Source organism: Euphorbia lathyris, chromosome 9, assembly GCF_963576675.1.
Source record: "Euphorbia lathyris chromosome 9, ddEupLath1.1, whole genome shotgun sequence".
Classification (NCBI taxonomy): Eukaryota; Viridiplantae; Streptophyta; class Magnoliopsida; order Malpighiales; family Euphorbiaceae; genus Euphorbia; species Euphorbia lathyris.
In genome coordinates this window covers 53,673,429-53,690,424 of record NC_088918.1, presented here as the reverse complement: position 1 = coordinate 53,690,424, position 16,996 = coordinate 53,673,429, and the positions used below count along the sequence as shown (strand labels likewise).

Sequence of the window (16,996 nt, the reverse complement as noted above, 5' to 3'; positions counted from 1 at the left end):
AATTCATTTCTTTTATTTCCTATTAAATACATCAAATTTGAAATAAATTACGTAAATATTAGTTAGAATATTTACGTAATTTTGTATTTTAGAATTAAGGAGCTAATTTACCATAATATATGCTAGTTAGAATTAAAAAGCTAATTTGTCACAATATATATTAATTTACCATAATATATATTAAACAAATCCTAAAATACAAAATTACGTAAATATTCTAACTAATATTTACGTAATATATCAATAAACATCCCTTTTTTAATTATAGAGATACATTGGAATAGCTCGACGACAACTTAAGAATACATTTCAAAGTTAATTAAGTAAAGTGAGTTTTTTTTAAATAACCTTGTAAAAATAAGGGTTGATATAAAAATAATTAAATATAAAATGCTAATATAAATAATTAATTAAACCAACCCTATCCACCCTTTTACTTAGAAATAAATAAATAACTAAAGACCTAATCAGCCCACCCACTTTTTATTAAATTTTGGTGCTCGTACATGAACTAGAAATAGATAAGAGTTTTTCATTTGATTAAATAGATAAAGAGCATGAGAATGTCTAATATTTTTTTTATGAAGTAATGATTTATTGGTTATTATGAATATTAATTAAATTATATATATATATATATAGTAAATTCTATAGTTACTTTGTTTTTATTATTATTAATACAATGATAAATACAAAGTACAAGTATGGCTAAAATATAATTAAAAGCACACAGTATCTCATATTTTTTAAAATACTGTTAACCGTACCCATATAAGTGCTTCAGAAGCTTCTAATAAGATAGCAAGAGCAATCAACAAGTTCTCTACCTCTTTTTGGGTTTAATTCAAGTAAAAGACTCCTTTTGTTCAATTCACAAAACTATCATTCAATTTTTGGACTTAATTGTATTAAAATCACAAATATTTTTATTCAAAATAATGTAATAAAAATTACTGATGTAGCATCTTAACCACATTTCAGCTGCCGTCACAGAAAATTAAGAGAAAGAAAAGAGAAAAGAGAAGAAATAGTTTGTTTCTACAAAAGAAAAGAGAAGAGATAAAATCATGTTCTTTATCATCTAATTTCAGTATCCGTAATTTCAGTTTATTAATTTAATATTACTTATTTTAATTATTTATTTATTATTATTATTAGAACCATTATTATTTTTATAAACTTTTGTTTTAATTATTGATATTTTTAAAAGATTATATTATTATTTTAATTTCAATAACATTCGGTTCAGTTTAATTAATTTCAGTAGAAAAAACAGATATATATTCATTCATGAAATCTTTACATTACAACGATCAGTAAAGCAAGCTCCACTACAGATTACATTAAAATATATATATATATTAAAATGCAAATATTTCTTATTCTATGAATTAATTTCACCTACATAATTTCTAAGTCATTAAATACGACGCAGGGACTGAAAATTTAACAAAAAATGCAACAAAACGTAGATTAAAATTCTGATTCTCAAACTTTAGTCTGCAAGCTAGTGTTTCTTTCTATAGAATGAATAAATTATCCAAAAGAGTATAACTAGAACCACCAATGTGGAACATATTTTTCAATGATTACAACGACATTGTCAATCCCAACACCACAGTGATGGATTCGCCTGTTCTTGTAACTGTTACAACTGCAATCTACTTCAAATTACAGTTGCCATCTATTGACTGCACACACTGGAAATAGCACTTCTGCATATAAACCCTGCAGCTGGAGATAGAATATTGCAAATATTCAACTCATAAGTTTTCTCAATGCTGCTTCAGCCCGCTGTTCAAATTTCGGAAGGGCCCATTCATGCTGAACTATGTCAAGGCTGTCTTTCTCTGCGCTCAAGCTCTGATCATAATCCCATATCAAACAAGATTTAAAGGTCAATAATTTGGCAAGCTCAAGACATAAAATACAACATCAAGTCAAATTACCTAGCTGAAATTCTATAAAAAGGGTATTTTCATACTTGAGATGTATAACAAAGGTAAAAAATATACTTTCAGAAAGGACATGGTATATTGATCTGATAGTTGATATGATAAGAACTGGGAGATCTATCAGTTAAAAACAAAGTAAGCATAGCCTAACCCTGTATCCAATATATCTATGATAGACAAGTTTACTCAAACATCTAATGCGCATGACACGTGCCCACTAATGGAGGTAGCAGCAACTCTTTGTTGAAGTGAAGGGGCACAGAGAAAGAGAGGGAGAAGGGGCAATGCGAAGACAGTTAGTGTTGGACCCTTAGTTGATACTTGATAAAAGTCAACAGCTTTCTTCTTGTTTAAGATCATTTTCAAATAAATTTAACATCAATGTCTTTACCAGCAACACATCGAAGGCATAGGTATGCACAGATGGAATGTCAACTGTCAACTAGAACAAAGAATGTGCCTTCATTTATATATTCTTTGGCACAGATAAATGGTAAAAGCATGCATGAACATAATCATGTGGATGTGGGGAGGGCAACCAGTGAGAGAAGTGGCTACTGGTTATTACATTATGAATCTGCCGGACATCTCTCCTTTTTAAGCCTTTGTAAAGGATCTTCCTTTTGTTTTTTTAGCAGGTCTGCTTGAATATTAACCTTTTACTTTATGGGCTTCGGATCCTGTAATTAATCTAAGAGTTGGATACACTCTAGACCTAGCTCATGCAGCAATGCTTGCACAAACTCACAAGCCATCAGCCAAACTAATTCATATTTTATGTCTTAGGCATAGGGGAGAAATTTCACCCCTGTTTTCTTTTTTTGGAACATTTCTACAGATATTAAAAAAAAAAAAAAAAGGCATAAAGAGATGGAAAAGAGAGCCCTTCTGGGTTAGAGTTATTCTGTCCTAAGATCTGAGCTCAATGGTCTATTTTGATTTAATCTATATTATTTAAGAAACTTACCTGAACTAGAATCCGATTTGAGACTTTAGGGTTTATGTATCATGGAACTGGAATCATATCATCAGACACCAAAGAATAAATACTCATTTGGACCAAAAAAGAAAAACACACACTACGTCAATAAGCTATAAAATAATCAACAAGTTCCCCGAAAATCAAGTAATCAAATAGATGCAGAGAGTAGTGCGGAGGGAGGGCAAGTAGCTGAAGATCTAAAAAGCAATATTTGGCAGGGATAAACTGCTTTAAGCTGATATTACTACTGGACGAGAGCCCAACCTTTTAAAGATTGATAACTTCAATAGGAACACATATGAAAAGTAGATACAAAGAAGCTGCCAGCTATAATATAATACACAGATGTTGGTGGTTCATAATACGAGACTTTAACAACATTGAAGATGAAGAAAGCAGCTGGTGAGTCGGAGCAAAATGCAATTATCTCTAATTATGAAGCCTCGAAATTATAACTCATAAGCTGACCCTTCTTAATTCAAACAAGCACATAATAGTTACACTCTACATCCGCATAATTGTAATATCACAATTAAGACCTAATTCCAGATGGGCATCCAAACAGAACAACATGGATTCACAGGCCAGATTCCTACAACAACACAAATTCCTGGGTCAATCTGTGTTCCAAACAAGATCCATGCAAGGCTGGAATTTGCATGTACTTTCTTGCATCTAATATGGCCTATGATAAATGAGCTGCAGAGTTTCATTTTATTCTGCAGTAGCCTTCGTGTCTTCTCATATTAGTTATTACTACCAAAACTTAAAACTAATTAATTGCATGAATCACAGTATCACACTCTAACTACTTGCCTCATATCCATAGTTATTAAAGGCACGCCTTTGGCGCATGGCACACCAGGCGCATGCCTTAGTGCCATGACGCCCCCATAGCGTGGCGCGCGCCTAGTGCACCATTTTGCGCCAAGGGTAGTTGCCAAAGGCGTACCAAGGCGGGCCTTGGTGACATAGGGGCAGTTAGGGCAGGTTTATGGTTTTTCTTACAGTTACATATCTGGAACTGAAGGGTCCCAAATGAGAAAAAAAAACAAATATTAAAAAGGAAGAGAGATTATACGTTTGAATCAAGAGTTTGATGATGCTTTAGATGAGTGTGATAGTGATGATGAGGAGTGATGAATTTGGAGAGTTTTCATCACGAGTAGAACTTAGGATTTAGTGTTCAACTTTAGCTTTCCAACATGGGGTTTATTTTGCATTTTAAATTGTATTTCTGCTTAAGAATATTGTCATGGTTTAGTATTAATTGCATTTTTATGTTACTTTTATAGTTTTATAACTTTTGTTCTTTGTAAGTGAGCCTTGTCTCGCTATGGCGCGCGCCATCGCCGTGCACCATGCGCCAAGGCCCCAGGACCCCTAGCGCCTTAGTGTGCCATGCGCCTTTAATAACTATGCTCAAGTGCATGGATGCTATTGGGGTTACAACTTATCCTAGAGACCAACTACCTTTATACCATGAAAAATACTTCTAACTTAAAATATGAGCTTAGATGCCTAAGACTGCAAAACTGAAGGTACAGATTTGACATGCCATGTATTTAGTCCATTACTTAAAAAAAAAAATTGATAGTCAGTGCCCAAGGGAAATGATTCTGAAAACCCATTCAAATGGCTTGTTCAATTCAAGTTTCAAACAACAATTTATAGTAAATGAGCCAAGGACGATAAATATAATTTAACTGAAAAATAAAATCATAGTGGAAAGTGTTTCATGAGGGATTACAAAATAATGATCATTTGTAATTTGACGTTTTAAACATTTGAAGCACAAAAGCTGAATAGAAAATAACTGGAATTTCGTACCTTTGATGGATCAAATCCAAAACCACTCATTTGCATCATACGCTGTGTGTCATCCATAGCTGCAATAGAAATATAAAATTTTAAAATCTGAACAAATGTTGATTATGGAATATGAACAGCATTTGAGTTAAAAACATATAACATAAATACACAGTTCATAAACTGATACTGACCATTTTCTTCACCAAGAATGAGACTAAATAAACCCCTTAATCCAAACAAATTGAGGAAATACCTGAAAAAAAGTAACAGCGTATAAGCAGGCATATTGACTTGGTAAATTACAAAACTTTTGAGGAAGCTACTTATTGAAACTGATTGCATAAAAAGGCTTCTCAATCATAAAGTTAGAGAAGTACCATGAGCGACTACTGACATAACTAACATCCACAGTGCTCAAGTCAATCCCATTTTGCAACATTGATCGGAACCTCTGAGTCAGTGGGAATGGTATCTTGGCTGAAAGAAACAAGACAAGAGGTCATCAACAAAGTTGCAAAGACAGGCAAAAAGAGAAATACAGTTGTGAAAAATAAATGTGTTCAGCCCTAAAGCTTAACAAGTTAAGCATACAGAGAAACAAAAAGATAAGTCAGGGGTCACAAAATGAAAACGAATCATACCTGCAACAAATCCGGAAAAGAAAAAGTTGACCCACGCAAAAGTAAGAGTCTGGCCATCAAAGATAATTTACAAGTGAAGTTTGCAATCAGAAAATAGTCAAAATACTTGGAAAAAAGAACACACAAAAAAAAAAAAAAAATGCCACTTAGTAATACCTGTGGTATAATCATTGAAAGGTTTTTCTTCATCATATCCATGGCCATATTTGGATCAGAGAACATTTGTGCCTGCGCATTTTGTGCTTGGCCCTTTGGCACATGTAACAATCCATTCTCCTATCATAACCAAAGAATAAACCATCATAATCGGCGTGTCTTCGACCCAAATTTGGGGACCTACTCCAAGAAAACTCACCTTCCAACATAAGCCCGGCTGAATAAGATGGTACTTAACTGAAGTTCAACCCTAAGTAGAGTTAAGAGGAACTATATCTAACGAACAAATCCCATTCCTATCCTCACCTAATCAAAATTCCTAAAGTATATGATATCACTAACAGTCAACTAACCGCATATGTCAGTAATCCTGAACTAAGTATAAATGTTATAAATTTAGCACCAATAAGGCAAGAAAGCAAAGAAACATACCTCATTGCTGAAATACATCCTTCGAGCACGAAACGACTTGGGAGGTATAAAATTAGCACCAGAGCGTAAATTCCGAGCCCTGACAATAAGTTGCCTGAAATTCGAAACATAAATTAGATAGCTACATGAATGAAAGATAGAGACTGAAAGGTTAGAATTAGAGCACAGAATTTACCCTTCTTTGACGATCTTCGCATCGGGCACTTGATATGAACGCATAAGCTTGGAGACGAAGTAGCGCAGGACTCCGATGAGGACCATGACAACCGATAGCGGAATCAAAACCCAATCTCTTATAGCTGTGTCTAGCACCAGATCTTCCGCCATAGCTCCAAAGTTTTATTTCTGGAGCTCCTTTGATTGTTAGGATTTGCGCGAAAGAAGTATTTTTCTTCTGGCGGATGATCGGAAGGGGTTTTCAATTCATTGATTTGGGATCTAACAATGTGAAAACGCAGCGTTTCAGTGGACAAGACGAGGAAAATAAAATTGATTGATTTATTTTGTGGATTTCTATACCTAGCCACAATTTCTCACACTTAGCATTGAAAAAAGACCGAAATACCCTTTACTTAAATTTCAAAATTCGTAAATCCTCTCAAACAATCTAAATCCGGACTAATTTATTAACGAAAACATGGATCGGGGGAAGAACTGCAAAGAAAATTGACTTATGGTACGTAATTTCGTTTGATTTGGATGCTTTTTATACGTTTTTTGAATCGTTTTGCACTGTTTCGGATTCGGGTTTCGCGGCACCGAGACGCACGGCTATCACGTTGTCACCTGTGGTGCGGCATATGAACATCACGCCGCACCACAGGCGACGGCGTGATACCCGTGCGCCTCACCACAGGTGACGGCGTGATGTTCATACGCCGTCACCTGTGGTGAGGTGTGATGCCCATACGCCCGTGTGGTAAAATTTGAATTATTATTATTTTTTAGTTAATTTAATTTTGTTAAATTTGTGTTATTTTTATTTTATTAATTTGAGTATAATTTTTATTTTGTTAATTTTAATTTGTTTAATTTAGTTTAGCTAAATTTTTATTTTGTTTAATTTAGTTTAGTTAAATTTTATTTTATTTAATTTAGTTTAACTAAATTTTTATTTTGTTAATTTATTTTGTTAATTTTAGTTAAATTTTTATTTTGTTCAATTTAATTTAGTTAAATTTTTATTTTGTTAATTTTAGTTAAATTTAGTTAAATAATGTGGTCAATACGTGTAGATGGAGAGGGAGAGTGTAGCTGATAAATCTATCTCGTCGGCAGCTAGACAACTAAATATGAATGCCAAGGATACACCACGTCATACGAGAAGGCGTGGTGTTGATATATCAGGTCGTAGACACGTTACTAATGGTCCCCAACCCTAGATAAAATAAAATCGAGTCGATATTCTTACCATTCATACCTATCACAACTTCGTCATAAATAATAACTGCTACTACAGTAAAACATCTATATATTAATACACTTGGGACCGGGCTATTTGTATAACAATTGGGAGGTTATTATTAAATAGAGTTTGGTAATAAAGGTTATTACCAAGTTGGGTCCGAGTTTTTTTTATAACAAAATAGAGGTTATTCCTATATAGAGTATTCCTATATAGAAGTTTTACTGTATTGCAATCCAATCTCTAGATAAGGATTGAAAACTATTTCTCCCATCAATTTTTTAATCATGGATAATATCATCGTAATTTAGACTATCATTTTCTGGAAAAGTCATTTGACTAGACCTTTGCATTTGTTTGGTAGTTTCTAGCTTATACGAAATAATTTCGTCACCGGGACTTTGTATTTGGCCGGTGGTTTCCATCTCATACCAAACAGTTTTGTCTTGTTGTGACGCGGGACCTCCCCATGGCCGATGTGGAAATAGATGATCAGAGACACCACTTTCAATTTGAAGGACCTCATCATAAGAATCCTTGCCAAAATTATTCGATGACTTAACCATTTTTATTGCATGTGGAGTTTTATCTAGAACATTGTTTGCCTCATGCACCTAACATATATCAAATTCTATCTCCAATTGATGATTGTTCTCTGTAAATTGCTTCTCCTGAATCCTTTGTCAATATAGGTAACGATAGAAGGGAGAGACTTATATGCTACCAATTCTTTCTTTCCTTGCATAACCGGTGGAGTTTTATGAATTTCAAAATACGTCCCAGCCTTAGAAATACATCCACGGAGATCGCACCCATTGACCTCAGGTAACTTGACCTTCTTAGCAGCTAACTGGAGTTCATTGTTGCCGCTTTTTGGATTGTCTGAAGAAGACTTCGGATGGGAAGATTTATGGGGGTCATCGTCTCCAAATTTCTTTGCTAGGTCCTTTACCCAATCCATCATGAAAGCTCTGAACTCATCCTGATTAACTTTCTCTGCCTTGATTGAACTAATGATGGCACGCACATTAATCTGTAAATCATGAACATGATTCTTCAAGTCCTAAATTTGTGTCTCATGAGCATTCAAACGGGTTTGGATTTGGATTTCCATTGTTGGGTCAGTTCTTCACGTTCAACGGATCCGACAGGTCAGACAAATGATGGAAACTTGAGATGCAGGATAAAGTAAGATAGGAAAAGAGAAGAAAGAAAATGAATAATTGAGATATCTTATATTGAATTAGGAAAAAAATGGAAATAATAAGGACACAAGATGCTACTAGCACCTCCTATGGGAATTTTTCTCTCTCTCGCTAAGAGCCAAGATAAAATAATCCAAAATCCCCCTTTAGTATTGTTTTGCTAGATATTTATACTACAGGTAAAGAGTTTAAACTAGGAAAGCTAATAAATGAAATACATTTACTCCTTATTGAATATTGACTATTGACTATGATTATTGACCATGACCATGACCATTGACCACTTCTAACTTATGCTATGTCACATCATCATCCCTAGATGTCCTCTTCCTTCTAGAATAAACCTGAGACATCTTAGATTTTGGGTCCACTATAGCACTTCTCTATCAGGTATGGACTTAATATGTGTATATATACCCGGTTGCAATATTTTAACTAAATAGTAATTGCAACAACTGGATTTTATCTATAAATAGAGGATTATGGTGTCTAGGGCATCAGCATTTTAAGTCTATCCTCTCCTTCATAAATATAAGCATGCTAGTTACTTCTAGTCCTAGAAGACCAATCGACTAACGCATTATCGTCTCCGATTATTCCATTACGCTCTAGATTTAGGTATCCTTTTGCTTTCGATCTCAATGGATTAACATGAAATGAATTTATGGTGTTGCGGATATTATCCTTGGATCTAATTCTAATAAAAGAAACAAATAAGGATTAATACATCCCTAGTCCCTCTGTACTTGTCCAAAAAAAATCAATTTTCTCACTATACTTTTGAAGATATTCAATTTACCTTCTGAACTTGTTTAAAATGATATATTAACCCCTTAAAATCCACATGATGGAGTAAGGAAAGATTTTAAAAATGAAATGTGTACACTTCGAGAGCAAGTTTAGGAGACTAATAGAACACTTTAAGAAAGTTTGGAGTCCAATAGGTACATTTCAGAGAGACAATTTCTCATTTTAAGTAAGTTTAATGGGGTAAATAGAACTTTTGCAAATACATAAGTACAGTTGATTTTTTATAGTTCCAGAGATGTATTAATCCAACAAATAATTTGTTGTTTCAACTTTCAATGTTATGCTTTTCTGATTTCTTTTTCTTTAGGTCAAGTTGTTATTAATAAAAGCATATTAGATTAAGTTAAAAGGGGAGATTCCTAGCTACTTTTTGAAGCAATTATATATGGTTTCATTCTTTTCTTTTCTTGTATATTTGTTCTTTGTTTTTTTACTGAAAAGCCCTTGGAGGTCTATTATTATTATTTTGGTGGAGATATTGTTAGTTTCAAATAATGGCTAGCAGCATGATTTCTTTTCCTATTAATGTTTTAAATGGCTCAAATAATATGCCTTTATTGGTACCTGAAAAAGCTAGAAATTCCCACAATCCTTGTAAAATTACATTGTTAAAGAAACCCTTGAATATTGGAAGACAAAGATTAGTTCCATCTAATGCTAAATCTTCAGAATCAAAGGAAGGAGAGGAAGATAATAATCCAGCACTACAAACAGTTCTCAAACTTCATACTGCAATCAAAAACAAAAATATCAATGAACTTTCCAACACAATTGGTGATGAATGCACTTGTGTTTGCAATTTTTTTTCATTTTTCCAATTCTTCCAAGGAAAACAGGTACATTTTTTACTTCTGATAATATATTAATTTATCTACTAATTGTGATTACTTATGACTTTAGTTTTCTAATTGCAGCAAGTATTGAAATTTTTCAATTATGTGATGGAAATTTTGGGAAAGAACGTTGAATTTGTCGTGCAACCAACATTGCAAGACGGGATGAATGTTTGTGTATCGTGGAAACTAGGTATATATGTATGTTTTTCCTCACAATCCATCCACGTGACACCATCCATTTGACACAGTTTTAAATGATTTATTTGCAGAATTGTCCAATACAAATATGGCTTTGGGAAAAGGAATTAGTATCTATATTTGCCAAACATATCAGGGCAAGGTGTTAATAAGGTACTCAATAATTTCAAAGAGAATGCTTAGTATGGCAATGGGAAAAAATTAAAGTTGATATGAAAAAGTCAATAGATAAATGATTATGTATGCTGCATTAATAAGCTAATGATTAAATGTAGGAAATAGATGGCATCATGAAATATGGAAAAGTGAATGATGATTGCCACGTTTCAGGAATGTAGAAATGTTCATGGAGCCAATCCTTCACATAGAGCCCTTCAGAATGGTATGCACCTCTCTTTTTTTCTTAGGCTTGATGTTTTTGAAGAAATGTAAATACATCCCTAGCATAAAATTTAAAAAAAAAAAGTAAAATTTTATCTTTTAAGGTTTCCAATTTGAAATAATTTTAGACTCTAATAACATTACATGGAGCAATTTTAAACGAAAGTAACAGAATTCGTAAACGGGTTTACCTAGATCTAAAAGGTAGAGGTAGGAAGATATAAGGATATTGACACACCTCCAACCATTAGGAACCACCCCTTGTTGGGGTGGTCTTGCTCTTGGCTATCCCTTCGTCTTCATCTATGAGTTATCAACCGGATACTGATTGCATCTCCAACAGATAAAAGACTTGTGCATTTTTTGTTTCAGCTCAAGCCAAAACAACGACGTTCAACATGAGTAGGAGCAGCAGAAAAAAAAATTAAGCTCAGCCCATATTTATTTTTTAAACTCCAAGTTGTCCGAAAGCTAATTTCACGTCCAAAATTGATCCATATTGGAGACATTGAGCATAAAATTTTATCATTTTTACATTAGGCATATATATTTACTTCTCAAACAACGTTACAGGCAAATTTACACTTTATCTTATTATTATTATTATTATTACTATAGAAATTAAAATGCATTAAAAGGTTAAGATAAAAACTATAATGAAAAATAGAAAAAATAGTTGTATGATAAATGTGGTTCTAATTCATAGACTTTTTTTATTTTAGGGTTGTTAAGTGTCATAATATCAATAAAGATAAAGTTGAGTGACTTATGTTACGTTTTGAAGTTTAATGACTATATTATTAGTAGAGGTAAAATCCATTGATCATAGATGTAATTTACCTAAAAAAAAAAAATTAAGCTCAACCCATATTTATTTTTTACACTGCCACTATACAAGTCCAAAATCCGACCACATGAAAAACATTGAAGATAAAATTTTACGTTAAGGATATATATGTAGTTTTCAAACAACTTTAAGAGCTATCTCATTGTTATTATTCTTGAGGGTGTATGTTTCAATTTGTCCGTACCCCTAAATAAATAGAGTTATATCTGTTCAATGTATAGTAGTACTGTGTAATTCACTAGTTTTGCTTTTGTCTGCAGAAATTAATGGGATACTTAATGTCCATAATGGAGATGTGCACCGGTAATTTTCCCAAAGAAAATATTATAAAGGCCTTAATTTTGCTGGCCATCATTTTAATCTTCTTGAAGCCTGGCTTGTATTAATTAACTCATTCTCTATTTGTTCATATAAAATTATTATAAGCAGATGGTAAGATAAAAAAAAAAAAAGTAGCAAAAGCTTCTTCCTTCCTGTGATATGGAATTAATAAGATTACACATAATATTATAGGTACTTACTTAATATTTTACAATTCCACTGCTGCTACCTACCTATGAGGGTTAGGCATGGAGAATAAGATGCTGTTTCAAATGAAAAAGAACCCAGAAAATTAGCCTACAACCAAACCTACAAAACATACTTCCTACAATTGGCCCCTTTTCTTCCTGATCGTACCATACTACTAGAGTCAATCACTGTATCAACTAGCCACGTTAATAATTCACATATCGACAACCACACAATTAAATTAAAGAACGCAAAAGGGAGTAAGATTCAGTGAGTTTCTTCACTATCTGTGCTATCATCAGAGTTATGGTGCCCAACAAAATATTCCATGCACCTGCAAGGTCAATCAAACATTCCATCATTCACTCCGTTCGCAGTACCGAATCAAGTCTTAATAAATAATCAACTAAAGCCACATAATACTCATCAGGAAATGTAAATTGCAGAACAATGCTTATATAAGGGAATAAGGAGAAAAATACCAATTCCACATATTCCCTTTCAGGGGTCAAGTTAAGCTTCTTTCTACTCTACTATCCAGCGCATAGTAATGCTCAAAACTCTTTAAATAAAGGAGTCTTTTTTTTAGGAGAAAACACCTCATTAATTTGAAAGAAAAAGGTCCCCTCCTCGTCTCCAATTTTCCATCCTTACGAGAAAGGAAGGAAGCTTACTCAACTTCACTTATACTATCCTAATTTCCCCTAAAAAAACATCAACTTCTGTTCTAGTTTTCCTTTTCTCAATAAATAAAGAAAAACTGTAGGACACCAATACCAAGCATTCTGTGGCCAAAAGATTAAAAACCGGAATAGTTACAAAATCGCCAACCAAGACAACATAAAACAGCATACATATTTCTTAGTCATTTGAAGATTTTAGTCATACTAACCAGTTCCAGTTTCCAAACATCATGACCTTTTAAACAAATGATAGCGTGATAACATCTCTTCTACACCCACTGCAGAAATGTTTTCACACCCCAGAAGCTCTCTGAGCTTTACATCACATAATATCACCATTGAGTTCAATGGATCCTGCACAAGTAAAACCATAAAACTCGTGAAGTGCTAATGCATTCATATTAATGAAGTGAAAGAATTACGACCTCGAAACTCTTCCAAGGAATCAGGAAAAGAAAAAAGAACACCCAATGGTAGCAGACATGGGTAAAGTGATACTACAGAATAGAAATAGAAACAATCTAACAAAAGTAAAGCCTCTTATTCTGGACCATCACATATGCTACTCAGCAGTCAACTAACTAGAACTTGGAGGAATATAAGGCCAATAACAAATTATTAAGTCCATTAACCCACCTCTAAATGGTTAACCTTTATATACTCCCAAACACGCCTGGAAGCCTCTAAATGAGTCATCTCCCTACCTCCAGCACCCAAAAACTTGGCAAGTGCATCAGATATTACAACTACAGATCCACCGGGTTCAGTAGTTTCAACTTTGGGCTCAACCTCCACCTTTACCCGTTTAGCTTGACTAGACTCCTCTGCAGCAGTTAATATAAGTGAAATTGATTTAGTCAACTTTACTGCCATAAAATAACACATGCTATGCAGTGCAGTGCCACACTACATACTTGAGGGCTCAAGTGCGATTATGTGCTTAGCAAGGAGCTTATTCATCTTGAACATGTCAGTGCAATCTGTCTCGAAAACGATACGGAGGGCATCATCACAAATTATCTTTCTCTTGTTGCTTGGATCCTGGAGGTTGTTTTTCCTTATGTATGCCCACAACTGCTTCACAATCTGTATCAAGCAAATGAGTTCATGGAGCACATGAGAAATTCATAAATACACCAACTAATGAGCATTGAGCACAAAAAGACGAATTACGATACGGACAATATACCTCGGTCCTTGGCAAGGCAGGCTCACCAACAATAGCCTGGAGTTCAGGTGAAACACCACAAACTTTGTTTAGCCCACCTGGTCCACCTCTTCTTTTGGTTCCCACTGGAGCACTGCATAAAAATTATAACACAGACACCATCAAATCTAATGCCGAAAAGTGTAACGAGATGCGGAGTTTTGGAGATTATTTTCCTGGTCAGTAAAACTGGACAAAGAGAATCCGACCTAAATTTATTGATCCAGCTAAACCCCCACAATAGAGTCCGATTTAAATTTTCAAGGACACATAAGATGAAATGAAGTCTCGCACAGAAAATAGGTTAGTCCTTTTTCTTCTTCTGTGAACCAAAAGTCATACATCTCAAATATATGCAAAGAAAAAGCTTGTAGTTCTCTGTAATAGCTGATAGTCGATACACTAATATTCTATACACACAATAATTAAAAAGAAATGTAGAAAATGTAGAAAGTTGACTTTCCTACACTATTGCATAAACTGAAGCTTGTCTTCTCGTTTAAAAGAAATCAATTGAATGTACGAAGAATCATAATCACCATCAGCAAAAAAGGTAATAAATGTAAAGTTCCGTAGCTAATTAACAATCATCAGAAATGGTAGGTTTCAGTAAATGATAGTTGCCAAGTAATAAGAATAGTAAATTACATAGCATATGACCAAAAAACACCAATTTCTCCCATTAAATAACACATATTTCCACCAAAATGGAAAATGAGAAAGGGAAAATCAACACTAAAACAGAACTAGAAATAGAAAAACCCTAACTCAGAAATCTAAAAACACGAATATAATACACATGCATCTACCCTGCAATTGTACCCAAGAAAATCCTGAAAACCAACATCTAACTACTAACACCAATCCAGAACAGAAGAAACTTAAAAAAAAAATAACTTTACCTTTCTTTGGACAATTCAGAAGGAACAGGAGTAGTGACATCTTGGGAAACAACCTCGATTTTCGGGGGAGGTAGGGGCTGGGGCTGGGGCTGGGTTTGGGGCTGCTGCCTCTGTTGCTGGGGATGCGAGTGCGAGGGGCGAGGCGTGAACTGCGGCTGACGAAAGTTGAGGTCCTGGGGGAAAACCTGGTGGTGGTGTTGAGGATGGAGGGCAAAATGGGGAGGAAATTGCTGGAATTGGGGATGATGTTGGAGGGTAAAATGGTCTTTGTGAGGTAGGTGGTGGTGGAGGGTGGGTGGCTGTGGCTGAGGGCGAATCGGAAGAGGAGGCTGATGAGTAACAGTAGTGGTGGAAGTGGTGGTTGTGTTTGGGTGAGGTCGGAGAAGAAGATTGATCTGATCACGAATGAAAGCTGTTTTGTGAGATAAGTCTAACCCTAAGTTGGATTGGAGCTCCTGAAGAACGCCGTCAAAGGAGGAGACGATTTGGGGGTTTGATTGACGGAGAACAGTCTCTAAACCTTTAGCTATTTCCTGGTCCGACACCATCGCCTTCTCTCTTTCTTGAGCATATATTATTTAACTGAAAAAACGGACACAACGACTCTCTCTCTCTCTCTCTCTTTCACGCTCCCGGTTGCTGATTTCTCTCTTTCTCTCTCTTACTCTCTGTCTCTCTCTATCTCTGTCTTTATAATTTTCAAATGACCGAAAGGCCCTTCACTGTCTTTTAGTTTAAATTTCAAATCTCAAAGACACTGTTGCCCCTTGCCTTTTTCACACCATTTAGATTTGCTTCGTGCTCTTACGGGTTAAAATGGAACAAGGCTAAAGTCTCTCTTTCTTCTCCTCGTCTAGTAACATTTTTAGAGCGAAATTGACGATTATGTCCTCAGTATTTGAGTGAGCTTGCTTACAAAACTAGCCGCAAAAAACATAGAAAACTGATATTTTTAAAACATCAATCTGAAAAAAAGGTTAATTAAAATTTGATGAACTACTAGTTTAATAGTTTTTCATTTGGGAAAACATTTTTGGCATGTATTATCTCAGATAGTCAATTTGCTTTCATACCGGGTCGATTTATTATCGATAATGTTCTAGTTTTTTAGTCCATGCACTTTATGAAGCGTCGGTATCAGAACTTGGGTGGAAATGTGGCCTTGAAAATTGATACAAGTAAGACCTATGACAGAGTCAACTGGATTTTTCTCAAAAAGGTACGGATCAAAATGGGTTTTCATAATACCTTTGTGTTTTGGATTATGTTATATGTTACCACTGTTTCTTACTCAGTAGCGGTTAATGGGAATTGGTAGGACCAATTGTCTCATGGATGAGATTGAGACAGTGAGATCCATTATCTCCTATTTGTTTATCCTATTTACTGAGGTCTTCTAAAAAATGTTATATCGGACTGAGCAAGAAGAAACTATTTATGGATGCAGGATCCACCCTAGAGCCCCATCTGTATCTCACTTACTATTTGTTGATGACTCTTTCTTATTTTTTGATGCCACTATTGTTGAATGCCAAGCAATCGTTGATATTCTGCATATGTATGAGAAGGCTTCAGGGCAAGCTATTAATTTACAAAAATCAAGAATCTTCTTCAGCCCCAATGTTCGGGAGGATATCAAACAAGCTATTCAGACTCTTCTCAATGTGAACTCTCCCTTAGATATTGGGAGTTACCTCGGTCTACCGTCCCTCACTGGCAGAAATAAGAAAGCTATATTCAGCTTTCTAAAAGATCGGCTGAGAAAAAGATTTAAGGGTTGGGGTATTCGATTTCTATCAAGTGCTGGTAAGGACATTCTTCTTAAAGTTGTAGCCCAGGCTCTCCCTACATATTATATGAGTGCTTTCTTGCTGCCTCGGACTCTGTGGCATGAAATTCAACGAATGATGAATTCTTTTTGGTGGGATTCATTGGACCGGCTGGGATGGGATCGTTTGTGTGATGGACGAGAATGTGGAGGGTTAAGGTACAGGGACTTACACTCTTTCAACCTTTCTCTTCTTAGCAAGCAAG

The 16,996-nt window shown here is 34.7% G+C and overlaps 3 protein-coding genes across 3 annotated transcripts; 1 reads left to right on the top strand and 2 right to left on the bottom strand.

The window, feature by feature from the left end:
- Window positions 1–1,445: 1,445 nt before the first annotated feature.
- LOC136206043 (uncharacterized) lies at window positions 1,446–6,423 on the bottom strand. The gene is made up of 8 exons (XM_065996955.1): window positions 6,154–6,423; window positions 5,979–6,072; window positions 5,547–5,666; window positions 5,391–5,439; window positions 5,127–5,226; window positions 4,941–5,002; window positions 4,768–4,826; window positions 1,446–1,863 (listed from the first exon to the last, which is right to left on the bottom strand). Exons 1-8 carry the CDS (start codon window positions 6,303–6,305, stop codon window positions 1,759–1,761), a joined length of 741 nt encoding a protein of 246 aa, XP_065853027.1. The 5' UTR covers window positions 6,306–6,423; the 3' UTR covers window positions 1,446–1,758.
- A 3,493-nt stretch (window positions 6,424–9,916) lies between these two features.
- Window positions 9,917–12,046, top strand: LOC136207374 (uncharacterized). Its single transcript, XM_065998639.1, has 5 exons — window positions 9,917–10,234; window positions 10,313–10,424; window positions 10,504–10,585; window positions 10,763–10,814; window positions 11,921–12,046. Exons 1-5 carry the CDS (start codon window positions 9,947–9,949, stop codon window positions 12,044–12,046), a joined length of 660 nt encoding a protein of 219 aa, XP_065854711.1. The 5' UTR covers window positions 9,917–9,946.
- A 67-nt stretch (window positions 12,047–12,113) lies between these two features.
- Window positions 12,114–15,643, bottom strand: LOC136206909 (uncharacterized). Its single transcript, XM_065998118.1, has 6 exons — window positions 14,963–15,643; window positions 14,043–14,154; window positions 13,768–13,939; window positions 13,490–13,677; window positions 13,063–13,207; window positions 12,114–12,504 (listed from the first exon to the last, which is right to left on the bottom strand). Exons 1-5 carry the CDS (start codon window positions 15,508–15,510, stop codon window positions 13,082–13,084), a joined length of 1,146 nt encoding a protein of 381 aa, XP_065854190.1. The 5' UTR covers window positions 15,511–15,643; the 3' UTR covers window positions 12,114–12,504; window positions 13,063–13,081.
- Between the last annotated feature and the right edge of the window lie 1,353 nt (window positions 15,644–16,996).

What these genes read in the sequence shown, in the direction of transcription:
- LOC136206043 (XM_065996955.1), bottom strand. Translation starts at nt 6,305, where the DNA reads ATGGCGGAAGATCTGGTGCTAGACACAGCTATAAGAGATTGGGTTTTG. An exon ending in TTTCAATGATTATACCACAG is followed by an intron (nt 5,440 to 5,546) that starts GTATTACTAAGT and finishes TTTGATGGCCAG; the next exon opens with ACTCTTACTTTTGCGTGGGT. An exon ending in CTTTTCCGGATTTGTTGCAG is followed by an intron (nt 5,227 to 5,390) that starts GTATGATTCGTT and finishes TGTTTCTTTCAG; the next exon opens with CCAAGATACCATTCCCACTG.
- LOC136207374 (XM_065998639.1), top strand. Translation starts at nt 9,947, where the DNA reads ATGCCTTTATTGGTACCTGAAAAAGCTAGAAATTCCCACAATCCTTGT. An exon ending in TTGTGTATCGTGGAAACTAG is followed by an intron (nt 10,425 to 10,503) that starts GTATATATGTAT and finishes ATTTATTTGCAG; the next exon opens with AATTGTCCAATACAAATATG. An exon ending in CAGGGCAAGGTGTTAATAAG is followed by an intron (nt 10,586 to 10,762) that starts GTACTCAATAAT and finishes GCCACGTTTCAG; the next exon opens with GAATGTAGAAATGTTCATGG.
- LOC136206909 (XM_065998118.1), bottom strand. Translation starts at nt 15,510, where the DNA reads ATGGTGTCGGACCAGGAAATAGCTAAAGGTTTAGAGACTGTTCTCCGT. An exon ending in TCTGAATTGTCCAAAGAAAG is followed by an intron (nt 14,155 to 14,962) that starts GTAAAGTTATTT and finishes ATTTTTATGCAG; the next exon opens with TGCTCCAGTGGGAACCAAAA. An exon ending in CTGCCTTGCCAAGGACCGAG is followed by an intron (nt 13,940 to 14,042) that starts GTATATTGTCCG and finishes TGCTTGATACAG; the next exon opens with ATTGTGAAGCAGTTGTGGGC.